The sequence below is a fragment of the Chenopodium quinoa genome, unplaced genomic scaffold (genome assembly GCF_001683475.1).
Source record: "Chenopodium quinoa cultivar QQ74 unplaced genomic scaffold, ASM168347v1, whole genome shotgun sequence".
In the NCBI taxonomy this organism is placed as follows: Eukaryota; Viridiplantae; Streptophyta; class Magnoliopsida; order Caryophyllales; family Amaranthaceae; genus Chenopodium; species Chenopodium quinoa.
The window spans coordinates 3,415,247-3,440,876 of record NW_018742738.1 but is presented as its reverse complement, the minus strand read 5'-3'; the positions used below and the strand labels follow the sequence as shown (position 1 = coordinate 3,440,876).

At 33.5% G+C, this 25,630-nt stretch overlaps 1 protein-coding gene across 1 annotated transcript; it reads right to left on the bottom strand.

Annotated features, from left to right (window-relative positions):
- Positions 1-1,281: 1,281 nt before the first annotated feature.
- On the bottom strand, positions 1,282-4,678 carry LOC110724013. Its single transcript, XM_021903420.1, has 3 exons — positions 4,400-4,678; positions 3,749-4,075; positions 1,282-2,338 (listed from the first exon to the last, which is right to left on the bottom strand). The coding sequence occupies exons 1-3, from the start codon at positions 4,464-4,466 to the stop codon at positions 2,163-2,165; spliced, it is 570 nt and encodes a 189-aa protein (XP_021759112.1). The 5' UTR covers positions 4,467-4,678; the 3' UTR covers positions 1,282-2,162.
- Positions 4,679-25,630: the final 20,952 nt, after the last annotated feature.

Below are 25,630 nucleotides of genomic sequence, written 5' to 3'. Positions count from 1 at the left end.
CCAAAGGTAAGGCTTTCGCTCGGTGCATCAGAACTCATAACCATGGAGCCTCTTTGAATAACCTTTGTCCTTTAACTTTAGAGAACTAGAGGCATGGTTAGGTTGCAAACTCATTGTATCATATTGTGACTACTTGACTATTTGTGCATTAATTGCTTTTGCATACTTTCACGTGACTAAACTAACCGTTTGATTTGACTTGTAATAATGAATATGCTTAAATAAAAAAACCAAGGACAAAAGGAATTTTCTTAATTAATTGATTAATTAATTTGAGCTAATAAATATGTCCAAAACCAATTCATAGTTCCTTTGAGTCAACCCGGATTTTTATTCCCGTATACTGCACAAACGTCAACTTTTTTTGGTCATAGCCGGAGTTATAGAAAGAGTTATGAATCTTACAACCTATGGATCTGTAGCCCCGAGTTTTATCTTTCATTTGGCTTTGGTTTCGTCAATTCAGAGTCACAGATCAAAAGTTATGACTAAAATACTACAACCTGTCCAGTTTGGTGCACATACGTGAAGTCTTAACTTAGTCGTTGTTTGACTCTAGTCACATAGTCTAGTCACACGGTCATAATACGAGTCTTGAACACATCATATACACTCACAAGTATTCACACACTTTGTACACCATGACCATGTGTTAGGTTCATGCATGAGTCGATTTTTTCGTCATTTGAGTTAGGGGTCCATTCTATTCCTAATTCTTCCATATATCTCCATTTATATCATTTTTCCACTCTCTACATGATTTTTCCATGCTTATGATCCCTCATTTTTCCATGATTTCTTCTCATCTATTGCATGTTGAATACAGTTTGAGTCAAATAGTCAATAAAGTATCCCTAACTTCCCTTTTCACAACACTTGGTCAAGGAGAGAAGGGAGTTAATCAAGGATAATACTTTTATCCAAGTACTACTTTTTGATAAACCAATTCGACAAAAGAGAAAAGCTAAGAAGATAACGGGGTCATAGAAAGAAGTCAACGAACTTAGGAAGGACGTGGATAACATGACTGAATTGATGATGGCTATGGCCCTTCAAATTAATGACCTTGTGAAGCAACAAATGGAGCTCATGCAAGAAAGCGAAGCAAACTCTCCAATGACTATAGATTCCAAGGCATTAGCTCACAAGGGGTACGTATTAGTGGACAAGGAACTTCTTCCGCAAAAGTTCAATTTCAGTGACATCCCTAAGTTCAACATTGGTTCTTTTCTCTTGATAAAGAGAAGACCTCTACTTGGGATGGAATAATAAATGCTTTCATTGATAGATATAAGTGCAACTTTCAAGTTGAAACTTACCATAGACAACTGGAGAAGCTAAAGCAAAAGGAAAACGAAGGGTTCACCTCTTTCTTCAACAAATGGAAGTAAACTTTTGCTAATATGGTTGAAGTTCCTACTGAAAAAGAGTCTGTAAGGATGTTCATCAAGAACCTACAAAAAAAGTATTCAAAGCACTTGAAATATCAACAGAACTTGAATAATTTCAATGTTGTCTATGATATAGGCATTAACATCAAAGACGATCTTTTGAAAGTAGATAATGCGAAAGGAAAGAAGAACGGCCATCATTTTTCTTCCTCTCCCACTAAAGAAATACATGCTACGACCACTTCTTAACAACAAATCCAAATGTCAAAAAGAGTAATCACTCCCCTTGGTATGAGTTACGAGACAACCTTCGAAAAGCTACACCACAAAGGACTAGTCATGCCCATAGGACCTATTAAAGATCCGGTTCCAGAAGCCAGGCCACCTAAGTAGGATCCTAATAAACACTGCAAATATCACCAAGGAAAGGGTCACGACACTGAGGAGTGTTGGAAACTTGAAGAACCTCTGGCGTTGAACACCGCACAAGTTCACCCAAGTACCCCATACAAACAAAATGCAACTTAAACGATATTTTTTCACAAGTTTTCACTTAAACGGTTCTTTTTCGAAAAGTCGACCACTTAAAAGATCTTTTTTCACAATTTTCTCGAAGAAATAAAAACCATGAAATTCTCATCTCCCTTTATGTCTCTCTCAAAATAATTGGTTCTTCGCTCTAAATTGAAATTTACAACAATGAAATTGACAGTACAAATATATATATTCTGGCTTCTTCATTCAATTTTTTGACATCAAAATTAAATATTTTTAGAAAAAGCTGGAAAAGGGAGCAGGTGCTAGAGCCATATGATCATCTGCATGGAGGGATGATGAAACATGGTTTCCGTTAATAGGGCCAGGTGCAGCTCCGGAGCTCATGAGCTCAAACGTGGTGCGACGATGGTTACTCTTTTGATTTTGACATAAATCTGGCAAATATACTCCTGAAAATATGGTGAAATACTTAAGTTTTAAGTCTTTTATTTTGAGCCATTTACGTAAATTGTACAGAGTTAATATATCTAATTTAACTTTAATTTTACAAATTCACAATTATATTTTGTCAAAAAACTTTAAATTTGATAGCCGACCCTCATGCAAATCTGATGAAAGCTTTAAAACTAGAGATTTTAAATACTTTAAAAATATAGAGATGGATGATGGATCCATATTAGCTTTAAAAAAAAAAAACCAAGGATCCACATTTAAAATTATTACTATACGAGACATATATCACATTGACTTAAATGTTTTGTTAAAAGTTAGAGCCAAATTTAACCATTTTGAAAAACAGAGAGTTGCAACTAGGCAAGTAATCATGCCATGCACACATATTTGAGTATGATCAATACTCTGTATTGAAAAAAAGCCTAGAGTAGAGATAAGAACAACTTCAATGGTTGTAGCTAAGGATGTACTTACAATTTAGAAAATTCCCTAACTATTAGCTTAACTATTGGATCTTTAAAATTAAACTAGTTTGGTCAAGCAAATTAGCTTGAGAAATAAACTTGCCAAAAGATAGGTTGATTACAATAATAAAATTAAATGTAAAAAGCTAATTAAAAAATTAAGGCTCAATTAAAATACAAGCTACTAGCTAACTATTAGAGCACAAATCTATACTTAGTATTTAAAAACTATAACAAAGGAAAACACATGTCTCTATCCTATTACACTTCAATATCTTTTTCTCTAACCTAATGCCACATGTCTTCTTACACTATTAATTAATTTTTTATTACACTATATTTCTTTAATTCTTTCATTAAAATTATATGCTTCATCTTCTATATACACTTCATCTTCATCTTCCCTCTTCAATTCAACCTTTTGCTTTTCTCTCTTTAATTTTAACCTCTCCACCTTTATTTAATCCCCATTTTCAATTACAATTCCAAAAATTAAATTTCTTAATCATATTTTTGATCACACATTATAACCATAATGGCTTATTGATATCTCCTAATTCATCTTTCAATGCAATTTTTTATGAATAACCCGTGCATTGCACGGGTCAGAAGGCTAGTTAGCTACAAAAGATGTTAGTTTATAATCTTATGTGTCATAACAAGCCAATTTGTTAATTATCTTATTATTAAAGGTGCTCTTATACTCCATCTGTAATCATTAATTACTATATTAATTTTGATGATTAATAATATATTAATTTTTCGAAATAATAAAAATATAATAACTTGATATTTCGAAATTCGATAACATTTTAGAATTTACATGTATATATTTTTTATATTTTTGGAAAAAAAGTTAGAATAAATGAGAAATAGTGACAAAACAATTAAAAAAAAATTGTAATTTTCTAAAGATCATCCATGCATTCGAAATGATTTTACCTTCTCCTTCAGCCAATTTGAAGTAGAGATCAACAACATTGGGGCATTTGTTGTAACAAGAAGGAGAACAAAGTTTAGCAGTGAATTGAGGTTTAAGCAAGTTATCAGATGAGATGCCAACCATCTTTCTATCAACTCCACAAGCTTTAACACATTTATCAGTCTCAATGTGCTCCGACATTCTTTCTACCACCACTTCTGATGTTCTGCATTGGTACTCTGTCTCCTCTACATCATTCCTATATTTTTCTAACACACATCTCTTCCCCGATGAAGCGATTGCCATTACACACAAATCGCTTGGTAATTCTTCACATATTAGTTCTCCTACATACAAAAAAACCATTGCATCATCAAAACCTGCATATTTAGTACCAATAAATAATTGTAAAGCTTATAAATTGTTCAAATATAATTGTCACATAGCAATACTAGTTCAACACGTACCAAATATCAATGTGACAATAAATTACGAACAGTAAGTTGTATATATACCAAATGTTATCAGATATCCAGCATTTCCTAGCTACCACAGCTACCAGTAGTTTATTTTCTTTTAATCATGTACTTTAGTTTGTTTATTTAAGCTCATGTAAATAAAATAATTAAAAAAGTGATCGGATTTAAAAAAACACTTCAAAGGATTTATACCTAGAGAACTCTGGACGAAGATGGCAGCAAAAAGGAAAAGCAAAGAAAATTTTGACGGAAAAGCCATATGAGTAAATATAGAGAAAATAGTTGGTATGATTTAGAAGTTGTGAGGTAGAGTACATGAGTTATATGAGCTTTTATTGGGCATAATATGATAGCATCGGAATAATAGAAAACTTGTTGGGTCACTTGTAAATGTCACGGTTGACGAGTTTAAACGCGTTAGTTATGAGATAGGTGACTATAAAGAATAGAATGGTCGTGAAAATTAGGCTTGCCTTGTATTACAAGACCATTACTATTAAAGAAGCTTCCATTCTTCACCTTGACTCATTCCCCATTTCAATGTCAACCATTGATTTCGCAGTGATTAATTAATAACTAGTGAGTGATTCCAGACGTTGTCCCGGGTTGCTACTATAGTAGAGGTACAATCGATAATTTTTTAATTTTTTTTTTAAACCTTGTGGTTTGAACTAATATGATTTTTTTTCCCAATATAAATATCATAGTTGATATTGGCATAGATGGTTAAATAGTTATATGTGTTATAGGAGGTTGAGGGTTAGAATCCTTATGTTTTTATACTCCCTCCTTGTTTTTTTAAGTGATACATATTGACCGGCACATAGTTTTAGACAATTTAATTGACTTAAATAAAATAAGAGATAAGTGGGGTAGTGGAGTATTAAAAAATTGTTAAAGAAAGATAGTGGGGTTAATAGTTTATTGAAAAGTAATTAATGTGAGAGGAAAGATATAATAAAAAAGTAGTAGTGGGTTTGGGTGGGTAATGCATTGTTGTGCCAAAAAAGGAAATGTATCACTTAAAAAAACATGGAAATGGAAAATGTATCACTTAAAAAAACACGGAAATGAAAAATGTATCACTTAAAAAAACACGGAGGGGGTATAGAGTAATGTTAGTTGCTTAGGTGATGTGGCATTGTTTGTGTGATGATGTGACATCATGAGATGTTGGGAAGATAACGTTACGCGACAAAATAGGAATTATGTGGCACATCAACGTTTTTGGGAACGCATTTTAATATATTAGTATAGATTGATTCACAATTGCAAACTTTCTAGATAGACTTGACTAATGAATAACGACTATAATATCATGCTTTTACTCATTTCTAATGGAAATGGGATAGGTGATGTAGGAGAAATTGTATTGGAAAACAATGTTGAAATTTCTCGTTTCCTTGAGATAAGAAATTTACGATAACAAAGTCTTGTTTGTGGCTGGTCACACCGTATAACCACTTATAAAAGAACCAAATATCTCTTATAAAATTGATCAAGTGATTCCTAAAACACAGACTAAGCAACCCTATAACATTGACAAATTAATTCGTTTAACACTGACCAAGAAACCCCTTTACCCAAACGAAGTAATGTCTATGATAACTGGCCATACCATGTGGCCAGCTACATATAAATAAAAATTTGACTATTATAAAATTAGTGTATGGGAAAGAGTCTTAACAGTCCAAAAAATAGTTCGATGGTGTTTTATCTATTGTATTTATTTTACTTATAGTAGTTTGTTCTCTGACGACTAGAATTGAAAATTAACCGTTTAATAATCACCATAAGGTCCATAACTATTTAGAGGATCACATGAGTAATTTTCCCAAATGATTATGCATCAGTGGAGTATAAGTCGAATTAGAGCTAACTCACCTATTGTATTGTTTCAAATAAAATTTTTTCATAAAGAAATTATTGATCAAACCTACGACGCAATTAGTTTTAAAGGTGTTATGTAATACTGTTGAATTTTTATAATTCTAAGTAATTGTTTGTAAATGGTGTTTGACTATCTTTTATTAATGAGACGCTTTTAGATTTCTTCCGGTATAAAAAAAATAATATAGATTAACCATGAACGAACTAGGGGTGTATAATCACTGCCTTTTAATATTTTATATTTAAAAATTTATAGTATTAACGTAAACATTATCAATCGTGATTATTGATCATCGGATGTCCTCTTATAAGTTTGGTGTTAAAAGTCATATTTTTAGATGAGAGCATATTATGAGCTGATGCCCGCACGCAAATTTTCGTGTGGATGCTTAGCTAATATGTTTTACTTGTTGGCTTATACGTTTAATGTGTTAGTTGATATGTTTCATTTGTTGGCTACAATGATTTTTGTGTTAGCTAATATATTATTTTTTTTTGCTAATTTGACCTCTAGTGATTAGTAACTTACATTTGCTAATTTGTAGCTAACATTTGTCGATTGAGCTTTATTAGTGATGCTCCTAGTTAGAGTCTCTCGTAGTTGACGCTAGTTTGACCTCTAGGAGATAGCTTGTTGACTCTTTTGATTGAGCTTGCCATTAGTCTTCACAACCATTGACTTGCATGTATTTCCGAGTTGCTACAATTGTCATGATTGCTTGTTGATCCTGTTCCTAGTTCTTTATTTGTTAGTTGTTAGTGTTCTCTCTTTATATTTGTGTTCGACCTAGCTTAGGCACATAATTGAGAGCGCTTGAACATTACCGTTCCTTTGAGTTTTACCCTTGACTTTCCTCTACACTAGTATATAGGTTTTTTAAGTGTTTATAAATTTTGTTTGACCGAGGGAGGATTAGTTTCAACGACCTAGTTCCACCCCTCGTTAAAATGGCGTCGTTGCCGGGGAACGGTGTCTATGTTTGGGTGTTTTTGATTTCTTAAGTCTAGGTTTTTGTATATACTTTTCTTTTATTTGATTTTTGTTTGCTTTGTAAAAATTGGCATGTCTCTTATTTCCTCAATATGATGATGAGCCTTTTTGTGAATATTTCAAATATACTTAAGGGATTTCTCGACAATAATCGTTGTAGTCTTTGGGAGGCTTGTGAGATTTGTTATTTTGGTTTGAATGAACAAATTAGGGATAAAGTTGAATGCATGCATAATGGTAGATTTAGAGCATTGTCAATTGATGATGCTTGGGATTTTTTATGTTTGGTTTGCTTGGAATGTTCATAATAGGGGTAATCATGTTTCTAATTTTGATGTGCAATGTGTTAATTCTCCTAATACTATCATGATTTCCCATGATGTGTCACATGATCCCATATATAGTTGAACTAGAACAAATGCTTCCAATTCTATTTCCTCTTTTGTTCATGATAATGAGGTGCGTGCTCAAGTTGACAAATCTCATATGATTGATTGTGCCCCACTCCCCTATTTAATTAAAATTCTCATGTTGATAATGATGATGATTCTACCTTAGGTTGTGGCTCTTATTCTACTCATGATCCTCAAACCTCTTCACCTTTTCATTCTCCAAACTCTTGTGATGAGTATTTGGTCCCCTATAGCCAAAACGATGAATCTTTGTGATAAGTGCCTTTTATGTCACTTTTAGGGTGTTTATTGAGTCTCTTTCCGGCTTATTATACAATAATTTAGCCCATTTTGTTCTTTATTTCTTTTATTTGCTTATTCTCGTCTTCTATCTTTATTTTGAGTATTTTAGTAGTTTTTAATAGTTTTTAGTTTATTTTCGTATTTTTAGTTAATAATTCCTAGTTTATCTCATTTTTTTATATTATTTTATTTTCATATTTGTTTTCTTTATTTTATTTTATTTAATTTCTTTTGATTTTATTTTTTTTAGTTTTTTTTATTTTATTTTATCTTTATCTTATTCTATTTTATATGTCAATCTACCCGCGTGATTGTTTTTGGTTGTAGGTGTGTTTAGGTTGATGCTCCGTTTTCATGTTCAAATCAAGTTTAGTGTTCGGAATTGAGTCATGTGTCAAATTTCACAATTCAAAACCTTCCAAGCCATCATAGTTGCTGCCACCTAAACCTTCACCACACCCTTAACTATCCTACACCACCCCAATAACCACCTCTAGCCGCACATTCACCAGCGCACCACCATCCCAACCACATCCACCCAACACCAACAGACGCACAGCCACCAGCATCCACCTATCACAACCACATCAATTCTCCCCTATTCCACCACTTCCACCACACAAAACCGCAACCACCTGCGAACCTCCACCATCAACCTACTACCCTGCTCCCTGCTTTTCCCCAACAACACCAACACCAATAGAAACAGACGCACCACCACCATCACCCACCAATACCACACAACCTAGCCACACCTTCCATTTCGCCACCAAAACCGCCAGCAATTACCACCTTCAATTCGTCTTCAATCTACCACCAAAAACCACCCCGCAACAATTACTATAGCCAACACCCCCCCAACAACCAATACACCACCGAACTCACCTCCAATAGACCAGTGTCAGCCACCAAAACAACAACAATTGCAGCTGCAATTCGCCCAACACCCAAACTCACAACCAAGCCAATTCGCGGCCGCGCAGCCCTGTGAGAAGGCGCGCAAATTAGACTCCAAAACAGATTGTAAGCAGTAAGTTATGCGCGACTACTGTGAGGGCGCGCAATTTTGGGTCAATCACGAGCTTTTCACGTGATTTTTATGAAAATTGGACGGCCACGATTTCTTAAATTAATCCAAAGGCCGAGAATCTGGTGATGCTAGATGATTGTGGTTGATGAACGGTGGTGATTGAGTGATAATTGCTGATGATGATGGAGTATGAACGGTCATGATGATGCGTGAATGGGTGTTTGAATTGGAGCAGCCAAATTCGAAAGTGAAGGGGGAAAGGAGGTCCGATGATTCATGGGGTTTGGTGGGAATTGTGGGAATTTTAGGGCGTTTTGGGGTTTTCTTTTCCTTTTCATTTTCATTTTCTTTTATTATATTTTATTGTAGTTTTGTTTTTTTTGGTTTTCAGTTGAGTTATTTTAATTGTTTTAATTGTTTTATTTAGTTTTATTTTTCTTTTTAATTTCTTTTATTTAATTTTTATTTAACTTGCATTATAAATACCCCCTTTGGAGTTATTTTCTAACTTTTGAATCAACACTTTATTTTAGATGGATTAGATTAGTTTAGCTTAATTTTTTTTTCTCTCTCTTAGGGTTAGTTTAGGAGTAGTGTAGAGAGAGAAAGCTTGGGTTTCCATGGAGTTTTTGAGAGGTTGAAGAAGCAACTTTGTGGAACTTCTTCTCATCAATTCAATGAGAATTTTCTAACTTTCTCTCATCTTTATTTCTTTGCTTAATTCTTATTTTTTGCTATTTGTTTGTTGATTTGAGTAGATTAATTAGTTTATTTATTTAATCTTGTTTTTTTTTTCTTATTTTACCTTGTTTTCCATGTCGTTCTTCATTATGTTAGCTTAGGTTTTGTTCTAGGGATTTGGATGAAGGTTATATTAATGAATTAAATGATTTATTATGATTAGTATGAAATTGTTTCTTGATTATTGTGTATGGGTGATGTTTTTATGGATTAGAATCTTTCTAGCTAATCGATTCTATGCTCATAATTGTGCTTTCAATCAATTTTGCGAGAGTGAGTTTGTTGAGAGCCCTAAATTCTTCCATACCTTTTCTAGGCTAGTTGCACGAGAGTGAATTAGTTTAGTAGGATATTAACATGCTTAATTGTGCAAGAGTGAGTTAAATGTGTTGATATTCCTAATCGAGGTCATTTTCATCTATTAGAATGATGTTATTTAATACATTGATGTGATTGGATTCCACTTTCCCTAGTTTTAGTTATTTGTTCTTAGTAGTATTTGGTTTAATCTCTCTATATCTCACAACCTTTCCTAGTAGTCTAGTTGGCACAAATTAATGCACTTAGTCCTTTTGGGTTCGACCCTTTACTTGCCACTAATTAGTTTAGTGTAAGTTTGGGTATTATAAATTTCTAATTTGGTTAGGGTTAGTAGTCCCAACGACCTACTTTTAACCATCGATCAAATTTTGGCGCCGTTGCCGGTTCTTTAGTTTGTGTTGATTAGATTATCTAGGTTCTTGTATATAATTTGATTTTTGTTTGCTTTCTTTATTCTTTGTATAAAAATGGCATGCTTATCTTTTCCTCAATTTGATGGTGAACCCTTCTATGATTACTTTGAAAGACTAGATGGTTTCCTTAGTTACCATGGGTATTCTCTTAGTGATGCTTGTGGTATAGCTTATTTGGGTATGAATGAGTGTACTAGGGGAATGGTTGAGGACATGAATAATGGTAGATTTTGTCATTTGTCTATGCATGATGCGTGGGATTTCTTCACATGGCTTGCTAAGGATTCTTTTGATAGAGAATCTCAAGTTTCTTGTTTTGATTCTCAATGTCAAGATTCTTTTAATTTTTGCATGAATTCTCTTGATACTTCTTGTGTGCCTTGTGATGATCCACGTATGCAAATTGACACCTTTCCCCCTTATGCTCATTTTGATGAGGTTTGTGCTAATTTTGATGACGTGCAATTTGAATTTGATCATGAACCTCAACCCAATAACATTGATGCCCAAATTTTCTCTCAAATGCAATATCTCACCAAACAACTCCAAGAGCTTCAAGAGGAACAAAAATTAAGAGAAGTGAGGCTTGCCCAAGTGATGAGTGATATGCTTGATTTAGATGGACGTGAGGCACCTCACTTGGAGTGTGAGAGTGTTGTTGAGGATAATGTAGGGCAAGGGTGTGAAGGTGAGGGGAGATTTTCTTGTGATGAGAGGATTTTTGAGGATTTTGATCCTTTTCATTCCCCATTTGAGCTTGATTGCCATCCTTCCCCTTATTCACCCCCTTTGAGAGCTTCCCTTGGTGAGGATGTGAGTGAGCCCTCTTCATGTTTGAATGAGGGAGTTCATGAGGATGATGATGGTGAGTTTGAGAAATCAAGAGAGATTGAGAGTCCCTTGAGTGATGGTGGAAGAGTTGTGAATGTAGAAAATGTCGATTTTGAGGATTCCAACCCCTTTCCCCATCTTGATGAGTCTACCTTGCATGTTTATGACCCTTCTATCCATGAGTCTTTGGATCATTTGAGGTTATGGCTAGTATGTTCATTGAAGGTGTAACAAATCACTATTGCCTTTTGAGAAGGTTCATTGGAAATGCTTCATGGGAAAGGGATGAGTTTGAGAGAAACCTTTATCCTTTCATGCATGGTTTAAAGACTCTAGGCTTTGAGGATTTTGAGGGAGTTGTTATTCATCGTTGTGATAGAGAGGAGGATGAGGTTATTTCTATTGGAAAGTTTTTGTTTGAGGGAGATTTGAGTCATGAGTGTTCTTTTGAGGATTCTATGATTGATTTTCATGCCCTCATTGGTGATGTGAGGCTTTGTGAGATCATTGTTTCTCCTCCCCTTCCTCATGTCCCTTTCTCAAGGAAATTTGACCACACCTCCTACTATCCCATGTTCCTCCCTTCTTTTGTCAAAGAGCCTATTGAGGACCTTCTCTTGTTTGATGAGACTTTTCCTTTTCATCCTCCTATTATTGAGGAAATGGGTGATTGTGCCACCCAAAAAGATTTTTAGGAGGTTTTTCCATTTTATTCTTTTCCTTATTCTTCTTCTTTCTCTTCTTATTTTCTTGATTTTTCTTTTGATTTTTCTTCTTTCTTTTGGCATCTACTTGTGGTAACTGGTTTTTAGTGAACATAAATTAGTCTATAAAAGGTTCCACTTAGGTGTCTGATAAGACTTATAAACAAAACTTAGAGTCGCCACCTTATTTTTATCCGAATAAGGACGGATTTTAGAACAGTCAATTTTAAGAAATTAAAACTTAATAAAAATCAACTGCTAACTCCATAATAGGAAATAAGGCATAGGGTTCGGGGTTTAGGTTAAGAGAATCGAACGTCTGGAACTCGTCTTCTCTTCTGTTATATGGAACGGGCTTTTACTATTGCGTTGTCAAAAATCAAGTTTTAAGACATATTAACTACATAAAAAATAATAATTAATACAAGGTAGGTTTGAGCACCAAAGTTGCACTACCTACCGATCATAGTGAGATTTTGATTTCACTCACGGATCAAAACCTTCGTAGTTCGGACAGATGCCATGTTTTAAATAACCAATTCCATTGGGTTTTCAATTTTGGCTGTTGACATAAATGTCATTTTTGTAAGTGGGATTTTAGTGATCTTTGACGGATTCACTCATAAAAGTAAAATGAACCACCTTGGTTGAGGAAAATCACCCCAATTAGTGATCACCAAAAATGTCTTTTGAATAAGACAATTCAACAAATGCGTCCCAAATGACGACTTTTTAGTGGGTCAAGGTATTTTTTGGAGCGAAACTGTAAGGGTTCACTATATAATCTCACTTTGGGTTTAAATTCACTCAAGGATAATTTTTGTAAAGTTTTAAGGGTTATGTGTTTAGGCTTAATGGAATTGACCAAACAAAACACGACACCTGTCTAAGCCTTACTTCCAAATAAAAGGGAACAATAAACTATTTAATCATATCTGATTGTCAATTAATCCATCGGGTAATTATAATGGAATGTAAGTTTATTTTTATGGAGATGGATAATTATTACAACCTTATACAACTAAATAATTAATCTTAACCTCATGTTTGGAAATGAGGCCATAACCTCATATTAACTATCATTACCTAAAAATAAACAATCAAAGTTATGATTCATTCTTGTTCACAAAAGGGTTTGAAATAAGAAGGTTCACAAAATTATAAAATAAAATAATGCTTGTTAAAACTTTTATTTCTAAAGTCTTAAAAGAAAATTAAAGTCCTTAAGACATCATTTATTTCAAAAGGTATCTTAAAAACTAAGATTAAAGATTTTAAATACAACAACATTTAGAATTAAAGACTCTTATTTCTGAAGTCATCTTTAAAATAAGATTAAAGTTTCTTAAAATAACTTTTAGAATTAAGGCTTGTTAAAACTCTTATTTCTAAAATCATTTTTAAAATAAGATTAAAAAAAATTATTAAAACTTTAAAAGTCAAGAATTAAATATATAATATAGTGTAATATAGGTTTCATACCACCATTAATAAAAATTTTAAAAAGCAATTAAGAGAAAAACGTGCATATTTCATCTTTTTGATAGTTTGAACTAAAAATATCATTAAAAATCGTAGAAAAATCGAAAAAATTATTGTAAGATATGTTTGGAAATCTCTTGAAAAGTTATATTACTTGAGCTAAAGAACTGGAACTGATTCTTGTCTTAAAGGTTCTTTCATAGGCCATCTTTGGGACGTGGTAAGTAATTCCTTACTTTGAACATCCTCTACATAAACTCTTAATTCATTAGGTCTTTAAGCTCACTTTAAGAAATAAACCATTCAAAAAAAAATATGCTTTAGGCAGACACATGAATGTATTGACCTTTCATATTTAAAATGCATTAGAAAGGGATGCAATGCAAAATGCAATTACCCCCCTCTCACCTCACCAATAGGCTTGGCTTTCTAATGTGGAGTAATGAAAGATTTAGGGCTAATTTAGCACCTAATATCGTCATTACCCCTATTGATAACACCACATGAAAACAAACACATTAGATAGCATAATAATAATAATTAAGGAAATTAAGAAAGGAATAAAGATAATATCTTGAACTAGATGTAGCAATTTTTTGGATAACCCTTCTTACTATCAAGAATGAAAAGATGATTACTCCTTAGTTAAAGTGTAATAAAGAGACTAAGTGATTTTTTTTGGAATTTTGAGATATTAAAAGAAATTAATGCAAAATAAAGCTAAAGAACCTTTTTTTTGATTTTTTAATTATTATAGAAAATAATCTTGAAAAATAAAAATAAATCTTAAGAAAGAAATTTTTTTTTTTGGTTTTTTTTTTTTAATATAGACTAGGATACTTGAGCAATTAAACTAATATTTTTAACAAAGATAATAATAACAACAATACTTGAACTTGAAATATTTTTGTGTTTTTTTATAGAAATTAAAGAAAATAATGATACTTAAATAAAAAAAAAGCAACTTAATTATAAGATGCTTTTAATAAGCTAATAACTTAAAAATAAAGCTAAATTAGAGATATTTTAACTAAAACAAAGATTAGAGGTGAAATTTTTAGAGAGAATTTTTAGAGAGAGAAGTTGTAAGAATTTTTTGGTGTCCTTAAAAATTAGAATTAGGGGGTATTTATAGGAAAATAAAGGGGTTAATTTGTAAATAAAAGAAAGTAAATAAATTAAAATTCAAGGATTATTTTGGTAAATATCAAGAGTTTAGTAATAATGAGAATCTTGATATTAAATTCTCTTGTTTTACATGTAACAAACTTGCTAATCTGTTTTGCAACACTTAAACTGATAAAATAAAGAAAACCGTAATAAAATCAACTCTAATATTCACATATTAAAAAAAAGGTTCTAAAATGCCATGATAAAAAAAATAAATTATATGACCAAGTCATGTGACAACCCAAAAAAAATAAAAAAATACTCACATGGTATACAATATCAGAGTGCCTAAATTTATTTAATGACTATTACACTCACCAAGGTACTAAAACAACACTTATAAAATAAACATTTGTTCTAAAAAATACACAAAGACACAATTATTTCACACTCATAAAATTCTTCCTCAATTCTCCAAAATCGAATAAAATCAAAGAAATGAGCTCAAAAACTGTCACATAGGTTATGAACAAAATTAAATTGTAGGTTATCATCAAATTCCGAAATTAGGGTGAGTAAGATGAGAAAAATGCAAGATTTCTGCAATTTGCGCAGTATCTTGTTGTCTTCCCATTAATCTGCTTGAGAAACTCAGCAGATTTTTTTTTGAAACAACTTTGAATTTTGGTATAAACCCAAAAAAATTGCAATTACAATCATGAATGTGACTATTCTTCCATATGTACTCTGGCTTCCATTTAACAACTTTTTATTACAATTCATGTTTTAGGACAAGCTAAAGTGTTATTAAAAAAGAGTTTAATGATAGCATGCATGTCTATGTTAAGTACCACCCCTCAAGATTTTAATCAGCTAACTTGATCATCCGCACATGCAGTTCAGCAAATTTATGTAGTTAGATACTCAGGTAGCTCACGTAATCAAGAACAAAACAGGAGTAAGAAAAAAAATAATCAAGGGGCATACCTTCTCACATATTCAAACATGCCAGGCAATTTGATTCCTTATTTTTAAATTAAAAAAAAACATCCTTTTTAAAGGGCTTTATAAAGTATCCAATATCAGGCCGCAACTTGACCGGGTAATTCTTGCCATTGCGCTGTAATGAAAACTTTAAGGGTAGCAGAAGATGATGAAATCGGACCTAAAGGACCCGTTTTAGTATTTGACTTGATCCAAGAGAATCAATTCCTTCCATTGGAACCAAAGTTGGAACGTCAACCTGAGACATCAAACCCTCCAATAAATCACTGATTTTTTTAAAGGAAAAAGGCTACAAGGAAGCTCTGAGTATATCAAAAAGGAACCAAAACAAACAAGAAATTTACCCAAAATGAACCATTCCACCCATCAAGTACTTCCACCTAGAATCTTCATATTTTTTTTTAAAAAAAAATAACAATGGAAACTAATGGCGTCACGCTCATGTCACAACATGAAAAATGCAATAGCATAACATTATCTTAAACCTTCCTTTCTTTATTAATGATATAAAATAAAGAACTAAGTTTCTCACTAATTAGAAAGAAGTATAGAAACCACTTCTAGAAATAAACCATGATAATGATGAAGAGGACATGTGGGGATTCGCCGTGGAGGCAATTTGCACACTGGAAATGGAGGAAAGCCTTAAAGAACCATTCAAGCTTGATCCATATACTCTACCTCAATAGTAAACAACATCTTTTTAAAGAGTAGTTACTTTCCGGTGATGCCTTTGGAAATAAGATTGAGGAAATCTCTTTTACTTCCTTTCCCAAAGAAAATGTTCTCTTTTGGATAGGGATACAAACCAACCAAAGAAGAACTAGAATCACACGATGCTAAAATAAAATCACGTAGAAACAATAATAAAATAGGGATAATCACTCTACTCCCATCCCATAATCAAACCCTTAATGGACAATTCATTAGGGAGGGAGAGGACTAACCATGCTATGAATTTCTAGAATCACTAGTTCTTGAAGGTATCAAGAAACCTAGATTCGAAATATTCCATGATCGCTACTTCTTGAATGACGATTTTGAAATGGTTTAATCAAAACACCCAACTCTAGGGTGCTATGATAGGCAAGCATTCAACTTGCTATTTGTACTAGAGCAAAACCATGTTGCTACAATGACTAATCTGAACGCCATCCAAGATGAAGCCTTTGACCCAACCTTGTCGATCACCCCTTCTAATGAGACCTTCGAGCATGGTTGGAGGAAATCTTTCAAATGGACCAATCATAAAGGTGATAAACAGGAAATCATCACTGGCGAAGGGAAGATGTTTGAAGAATCTGAGGATGAGTCCACTTTAGATTTTAAGGAAGCTGAAAATTTAGGCCTTGTGCTCATTACTGAGTCTTTATTTTCTAGTTCTAAGGACGAAGATCCCAAAAAGGATTCTTCTCTTGTTGTACTTTCTTTTGATTTCAATAATATGAGCTCTATTTCTGAGTATATGCCTTCTCTTGAATCTTTTGAATGCTATAATAATCAATCTAATGAAGATGATAAAGTTAACAAATTTGTTTAATTAATGAATGAACGAGATCAAAAGAACCCTATAATTGAAGAAACTGAAACAATTAATATAAGAACTAATGAGAACAAAAGGGAAGTAAAAATTGGCTTAACTTTAAATACGGAAGAGCGATCGATCCTCATATCGATGCTCAAAGAATTCGAAGACGTGATCCCTAGGTCATACAAAGACATGCCTGGAATAGATAGGGAAATTACGGAACATACCATTCCCTTGAACCCTACTTCTAAACCCGTAAAACAAAAACTTCGACGCATGAAACCTGATATCGCTCTGAAAAAAAATGTAGAAGTACAAAAGCAATTAGACGAAGGTTTCATTCGCGTATGTAATTACCATGAATGGGCAGCGAACATCGTCCTAGTCCCTAAAAAGGATTGATGAATTCGCATGTATGTCGAATTTAGGGACCTTAACAATGCTATCCCTAAAGACGATTTTCCTCTACCTCATATTGACATATTGGTAGATAACACGGATGAACATGAGATGCTATCCTTTATGGATAGATACACAATTTAAAACAAAATTCTAATGGCAAAAGAAGACAAAGAAAAGACATGCTTTATCATCCCTTGGGGTACATATTGCTATACAGTCATGCCATTTGGTCTAAAAAATGCAGGAGCTAGGTACCAAAGAATGGCTACGACTATCTTGCATGATATGATGCATAAAAAAATATAAGTGTATGTGGATAATATGATTATAAAGTCCAAAGGTAGAATAGGACATATAAAAGCTTTACCGCAAATTCTTCACTCGCATAAAAGAATATAAAATGCGATTGAATCCACAAAAATGCGCCTTCGGAGAAACTTCAGGCAAGTTACTCGGATACGTAGTAAGCACGCATGGTATTGAGATCGATCCCTCTAAAATAAAGGCAATTGTTAATATACCTCCCCCTCAAACGGAAAAAGAAATTAGGAGGTTCTTTTGTAAACTACAGTACATAAGTCGATTTATCGACAAATTTACTATGACTTGTGATCTAATATTTAAAAAATTGAAAAAAGATGAAAAGCATGAATGGGACGATCAATGCCAAAAGGCCTTTGAGAAAGTAAAATGTTATCTCAAAAGTCCACCAGCTTTAGCACCACCAGTACCCAAACTACCTCTTAGGCTATATATTATAGTCACAGACACGACCACAGGGGCCATGTTAGCACAACTGGTAGAAAAATTCGAGTGTGCAATATATTACATAAGGAAAAAATTATTTCAATATGAAACAAAATATAGCACCTTGGAAAATAACAAGTTTAGCATTAGCGTGGGAAAGTAAAAAATAACGACATTATATGTTATCGCACATTACTCATGTGATTTCACAACAAAATTCGATAACGTATTTGTTTGAACTACCACCCATACAAAGAAGAATATCCAAGTGGTTGGTAATGTTGGACGAATTCGAACTAAAATATGCCTTGAAAAATCAATAAAAGGGAAAGTCATATCCAATTTTTTGGCCACACATCCTATTCAAACAAGTCATGCAGAATCTACTCATCTTCCGGATGAAGAGATTCTCATGTTGCAAGATGACAAATGGGTATTTGTAGACACCCATTTTTGTCTCCCTGAAACCAAAACCATTGATGAATACCTTTCAAGTCGAATCATAATCGAATGAAGTGAAAGTATGGAAAGTCTAGTGTTGCGGTTAGTTTTTATTAAAATTCTCTTCTTTCTCTTTGTTTCCAAAAACCTATTTTATGAAAATAGCCAATCCAATTTAGTTTTGTCTATGTCAAGGGTCCAATAATGGTGTAGTTTGATCGGGTTCGAAAAGAGATTTCCAACGATATATTATAAGTCCAATTCCGATGAATAATGAGGAAGTTATGGCCAAATTACTAAACTAGGTCTGGTTTGATCTCTATATGCGGCCCAATGATCTAGAGGAGGGCCTATTATGATTTATCATTCCTAATGTGATTAGGATTGATTATAGCCTTCTAGAATCTTCTAGAAGGTTCTTTTGAATCCTAATGTGATTAACATTGATAATTGAGTTTTATGAGTTTTATTTAGAATAAAAGAAGTGTTTTAAATGAAATTACAGTTTTACCCCTCGTTAATTTTATTAATAATATGAAAACGTATGAAAAAACTACCTGCAGCGCCGCACCAAAGGTTGTCGCCTGGCGACAAGCCTGTCGCACGGTGACAGGCCTTGTCGCGCGCCGAGAGAGGCATGTGCGATGCCAATGTCGTGTTTTATTCTTCTTAAAACTCCAATTCTTTTTTTATCATATTCCGACTTATTTTCTTTATAAATAGCCTCCTTAATCTCCGTTTTTAATTACCAACTCTCATAAAGAATTTCTTGATACTTTCTCTCTCTTATTCTAAACCAACTTTTCAAACACAAAATTCCACATTCACAAGATCTAGACACACCTAGCCAAGTTTGAAGTTATCTTCGCCCTAGACGTGAAAGGTTTGATAATTTCTGAGGGTTTGGTCCCAAATCTGGTCTAAACTTTCTTAACTTCTTTCTGTTGATTATTTACTTTAATTCTTTAATTTTATTATTTTCCTTGAAGTTACTAACGTGTGTATTTTGTTATTAGAAAGAGGTACGAGGCATCCAAGTAAGTACTTTAATTGTTTTATTGATATTATGATATAGAAATCATGCTTAGATTGTTATTTTGATTCCTAGTATTATGTTAGGATGTTTTATTGCTTCCTAGTATCATGTTTAGGGTGATAACTAAAAATTCCTAATATCAAGTATGATTGTTATGATGCTTCCTATTTTATTTCCTAATAGCATGTTAGTATCATGTTAGGGTTAAAGCTTTGATTTTTATTGTTTAGTGACATGCTAGAGGTTGTTATTAATCTTGTTAGTATCATGCCTAGCATCTTGCTATTATTATGCTTTAACATGATTATGTTAATTATGATTATTATGATTATAATTTTATGATGATGATTTATTATTATGATGATGATTATTGTTGTAATTATGTTGCTTAATGATTATAATTATTATTTCTTGATTACACCTTTTATGCATGATTAAAGAGAATTTGTACTTGTAATCACGCTTAATAAGATAGTTAATAATCTTGTTTAGGGTTAATTTGATTATAATTCAAGTGATCGCCAATAATAGTTTTGTTTGTGAATTAATATTCAACCAGCATAGATTAAACAGGTTTAGGGTTAACCTAATGATTGCATGTTAGTCAGAAAGCGCACATGAATAAGAGCAGAATAAAGTAGAGGTCTATTATTAGGGCATGTTCTTTCTCTTTTAGATTGGATTTGTACCTTCATCCCCAAACTTCTAGTCTTGGTTCAAGACCTATTGGAGTTAACGATCTCATTGATCATTAAGGGATGTAACCTTTATCATGTGAACGGTTTACAAGTTCCTAAAACTTGTTGGCGACTCTTTTTCTCTTGCTTCCTTCCCTTTGGACGCCACCGTACTTTACTTTATGATCACAGTAGGGTTCAAGTTTGGGGTAATGGTTGAATATTCCCTACCTTTTTTGGCGACTCCACTGGGGAAAATTTCTATTTTAATTCCTGAAATTTATTTCGGCAATGATTTAGAATGAGTGGATGAGACTCGAAAAGTTCTAAGTATTTCATGTGCGTAATTTTGATTAACACTATTGTCATATGCATAAAAAAGAATCTCATTGGAAAGACCATCTATAATGAGTAAAAAACATAAGATTTTTACGCGTAGAAATTTTGAGGAATATCTTTCACAACTAGAATCGAAATAATGCTGCGAAAATCTGGAAAATTTAAGAATACAGAAAGCAGCTGAGGCATGTAGGAACTTGCGTCTAGAAAACAGAGCCTGTCGCCGAGCGACAATTTGTTGTAGGAACTTGCGTCGTGAAAACAGAGCCAGGCGACATGGTTCTTATCGCGACGACAGTCCCTGTTGGCTAGTTGCGTTCTTCCAATACCGAGCTAGAAATATGCGTTCTTTTTTCGACCAGTTCTAGCACTATTTGCTCGATTCTACTTCCTGATTGAGTTTTTCTCATATTTCTGAAACCCATATGTGTTCTACATATGTACATAACCCTCTGGGAATTCATGCTCCATCTACCAGATTGAACGCTCTGAGCAACAAAGGGTACATCCGAGGATGTTGAATTCACCAAACCATGGAAGCCAGTTTAACTCCCGGGGTCCCATCCACACGCGCCAACCCTTCCAAAGGTAAGGCTCCGCGAGCTGCATCCGGACTCATAACCATGTACCCTCTTTTACTAACCCATATCCCAAACTTTAGAGAACTAGAGCCATGGTTAGGTTGCAAACTCATTGCATCATATTGTGCCTACCTGACTATTTGTGCATTATTTGTTCTGCATACTCTATGTGTGTTTCCTAACCGTTTTTTTTAACTTGTGTTTAAGCCTTAAATAAACTAATTAATGACTAAAATGAATTTTCCTAATTAATTAATTAATTAATTAATTAATTTGAGTATTTAAAGTCTAATAAATTATTCAGAACTGACTTAGAACGACTTTAGGCCTGTCCCGCAGAGTAAAAATACTGAAGGCAGTCCCAGATTAATGCTCCAGCAATGGCATACAAATTTGGGCTGCAGCGCCTAACTCTGCTGTGCAACGCCGAGCGACAACCCTGTCGTTTGGCGCTGCAGTGCAGTGTGCGACGACAGTCCTGTTGCTTTGGCGACAGTTCAGATTTTTGCTCGAGTCATCACGACGAGTCTAATTAAATAGTTTATTAATCAGTTGGTTATTTTGTTAATGAGAGTAACCTTGTTTAGTCCTTAATTAAGTCTAAGCACTTAGTCCCATGGTCTTACACAAGAGTCAAAGAATGTCACAGACACTCACTAGTCGTAGCACACACTTTGTGTATATGTCACCATGACCATGTCTTAAGTTCATGCATGAGTCGGTTTTTTTCCGTCATTTGAGTTGGGGGTACATTCTATTCCTAATTTTTTCCATGTACATCATCTTTCCATTTTCTACATGCTTTCTCCATATTACAACCTTCATTCTTCCTACCTTCTTCCATCCATAAATGTTAAATAGAGTTAAAGTCAAATAATTAACAGTGAATATCCCTAATTTCCCTTTCCACAGTACTTGATCAAGGAGAGAAGGGAGATTAATTAAGGACAACACCTTTATTCAAATACAACTTTTTGATAAACCAGTCAGTCAGATTAGGAAAGCTAAGAAGACAATGACAAGTCAAGAAGAAGTCAATGAGCTCAAGAAGCAAATGGCTGGTGTTACTGAGTTGCTAATGACCTTAACTTTCCAAATCAACGACCCTGTGAAGCAACAACAAATGGAGCTCATGCAAGAAGTCCGAGCAAAATATCCAATGATTATAGATTCCAAGGCATTAGCTCACAAAGGGTCTCAATTGACAAGGAGCTTCTTCCGCAATAGTTCAATGCCAATGAAATCCCTAAGTTTAAGCCAACTGACAATCCTTATTTTCATTTAAGGGCCTTTGAAACTGTAATGAATATTAAAGGGATTGATAAGAATATTTTTCACTCTTTATTCTCACTATCTCTTGAAACCATTTGTCAACATTGGTTTTTCTCCCTTGATAAAGAGAAGACCTCTACTTGGGATGGAATAAAAAAACTTTCATTAATAGATACAAGTGTAATATTCAAATCGAAACCGATCATAGACAACTTGAGATGCTAACACAAAAAGAGAACAAAGGGTTCACCTCCTTCTTCAACAAATGGAGAGAAACTTCCGCTAACATGATTGAAGTCCCTACTGAAAAGAATCCGTGAGGATGTTCATTAAAAATTTACAAGAAAAGTATTCAAAGCACTTGAAATATCAACACAACTTGAATACTTTTAAGGTCGTCTATGACATAGGCATTGAGATCGAAGATGACCTCGCTAAACAAAAAGCTACTAACAATAATAACCATAGTGGCTGGAAAGAAAAGAAGAACGACAATCCTTCTTCTTTTGAAAACGCCCACTCTAGTAATAATATTAGTACCTTTGATCTCAGTGAAGGTTTAGCCATGGATAACCAAGGATCTCAAAAGCAACTAAGGAAAGACTTCACCCCTATTGGATGAGCTACGATACTTCCTTCGATCAAATCCATACTAAGGAACTCATTACTCCCATTGGACCTATTCAAGATCCCGCACCTGAAAAGAGATTGCCTAGTTAGAATCCTGATGCACATTGCAAATACCATCAAGGCAGGAGTCATGCTACTGAGAGCTGTTAGCAGCTTAAAGAGGCTATCCAACATTTGATTGATAATAACAAGCTTCCCATACTTCTAGCTAGCAAGAAGAGCGAGTGATGATAAAGCAAACGACACAAGACAAGAGGCGAGCTTCAACAACGAGATTTCGTGACCTCCTTTTTTCTTTGGCTTTTGTTTATCATTTCCCCAATAAGTCTAGCATAGACACTTTTTTTTATTCCCCCTAGATTTATTTTGTAGGATCATCCTTTCTTTCCCTATAATAAAATGAGCATTTATTTTCTTGCATATAATCATTTCATTACATCGCAAAAAAAAAAAAAATATCGTCGAACTGAGTACAAGGTATATCAATGATTTGAGGCACCCCTTTGTAGCCATATCATATCCCCTTTCACCCTTTCAAATATACAATCCTTTCTTCATACACCACTTTGAGCCTGATGTAACTATTGACTTTTCTTTCTTCAACCCGCATCTACCTAACCTTGGGATGGGATGGTGTGTAACTTATGAAGTTTCAAAAGCTTGATGATTTAAAAAAAAATTTAAATAGCAAAAAAAATATAATAAAAGTGTACAAAAGGGTAAGTGTTCCAATGTCTTTGATATGAAAATGTCTTTGATATGAACACGTCTCAGATTGCGTTTCTTATCGAGTGCTCGGTACCGTGCCTGAGAAACATGAATGCCAAGTGAGTGATAGACCGCATGATCGGGATTGCCCACACTTATAAAAATAAAAAAAATGAAAAAGCAAAAAAAGAAAAGAGAGCTAAAAGAAAAGAGTTAAAAGCCTCAAGCATAAAAATAGGGAGATTCAAATGCAAGGTTGCATACCTTAGGGGCTTATCTAGGGTCTTGAGCCTTTATCCCCTTCTTTAGGTTACAGTATTAATAGGGTTGGACAAAATATTTCAGAGTAAGTGAACATATTAATATACTTACTATACCCTAAAGTGTTAAACGATACTTGCTTATAAGGAAAATGACATATTCCCCTGGCGAAACAAAAAATATTGTACTTTATACTATACGATTATTATACATATACGTATAAAAATACGGTCTAAAATACTTACTTTTACTATAAAAAGAAATTACCCTTATCCAAAATCTCAACTCACCACTTAATTCTTATCTTCTTCCATTTTCCTCCTTACCCGAAAAAAATCAAATAAAAACCACCATTAAACTCAACCACCATGTTTCAAGAAAACCAGGAAGATTAGCCTGTCTTCACCTTTGAGGAAGACATGAGAATGATAAGGGTGTACTTCATGTACATTGTGGGGATAGTGGTCCTCCTAATGGCTGTATTAATTTACTTGTTAATCCATAAGTAAAAACCCGAAAATTACTTCGGTGGAGCAGGGTAGAAATGTATGTAGTGTCAGTTGTACTTCAATATTTTGTTATTTAGTAATTTAGAATTACAACTTGTAACATGTATTTTGGAAATTATGAATAAAAATCATTATTATTACTCGTTTCCTTCGTTTTATGTAATAAAACAAACGTCATGAGCAAAATAATAATTATTATTTGCAAAAAAAAAAACAATAATTATAGTAATAAAAAATAATTAATAGTGATAATTAAAGAGGTAGGATCAAAATTTGGTGTCTACATATTTCCCCACATTGATTGAGTTTAAATAAAACGACAATCAATGTTTGAGAAAAGACACAAAATTTTGATGTATGTTAAAAAAAAGAAATCCTAATTGATCTTCATTTAAACATTGACCTGAGTGCAGTTGAAAAGCTGGCTACAAAATAGAGTGAAATTCTCACTCAATTGCAACACAAATGTTGGCTTGGGTGCAGTTGAACAACTGGCTGAACAATAAAGTGAAATTCTCACTCAATTGCAACACAAATGTTGGCTTAGGTGCAGTTGAAAAACTGGCTGAAAAATAGAGTGAAGTTCTCACTCAATTGCAACACAACTGTTGGCTTAGGTGCAATTGAAAAACTAGCTGAAAGAGAAAAAAAAAATAGAGTGAAATTCTCACTCAGTTGCAACACAAATGTTGGCTTGGGTGTAGTTGAAAAACTGGTTTAACGTTGCAGAAGATTAAAACTCCGATTTGCACGAGCTTGAAGAAAAAATAACAATCATTCTTGAAAAAAAAAACACAATTTATGGATTTCGGATGCAAAAACAGCAGGTGGTTTGTACTGAGTTCTCGGAAAAGTAAACTCCTTCGTCCTTTTCTCCCTGGCTTTATTACCACCACCACTCCTATAAAAAAAAGTGGTATTCATTCCTTTCTACACCAAATCAACTCCCTTCTTCTTCTTTCAAGCTTTTCATGTCTTATTTATTCTCTCCTCAAATTTCTAAGAAAAAATGAATGTCATGTTTCAAGAATTCAATGAAATCAGTGGAGCTAGAAAGCTCCAACTAAAAGGGGTGATAG

What these genes read in the sequence shown, in the direction of transcription:
- LOC110724013 (XM_021903420.1), bottom strand. Translation starts at nt 4,466, where the DNA reads ATGGCTTTTCCGTCAAAATTTTCTTTGCTTTTCCTTTTTGCTGCCATC. An exon ending in CTTCGTCCAGAGTTCTCTAG is followed by an intron (nt 4,076 to 4,399) that starts GTATAAATCCTT and finishes TTTTGTATGTAG; the next exon opens with GAGAACTAATATGTGAAGAA. An exon ending in CAAATTGGCTGAAGGAGAAG is followed by an intron (nt 2,339 to 3,748) that starts GTAAAATCATTT and finishes CCATATTTTCAG; the next exon opens with GAGTATATTTGCCAGATTTA.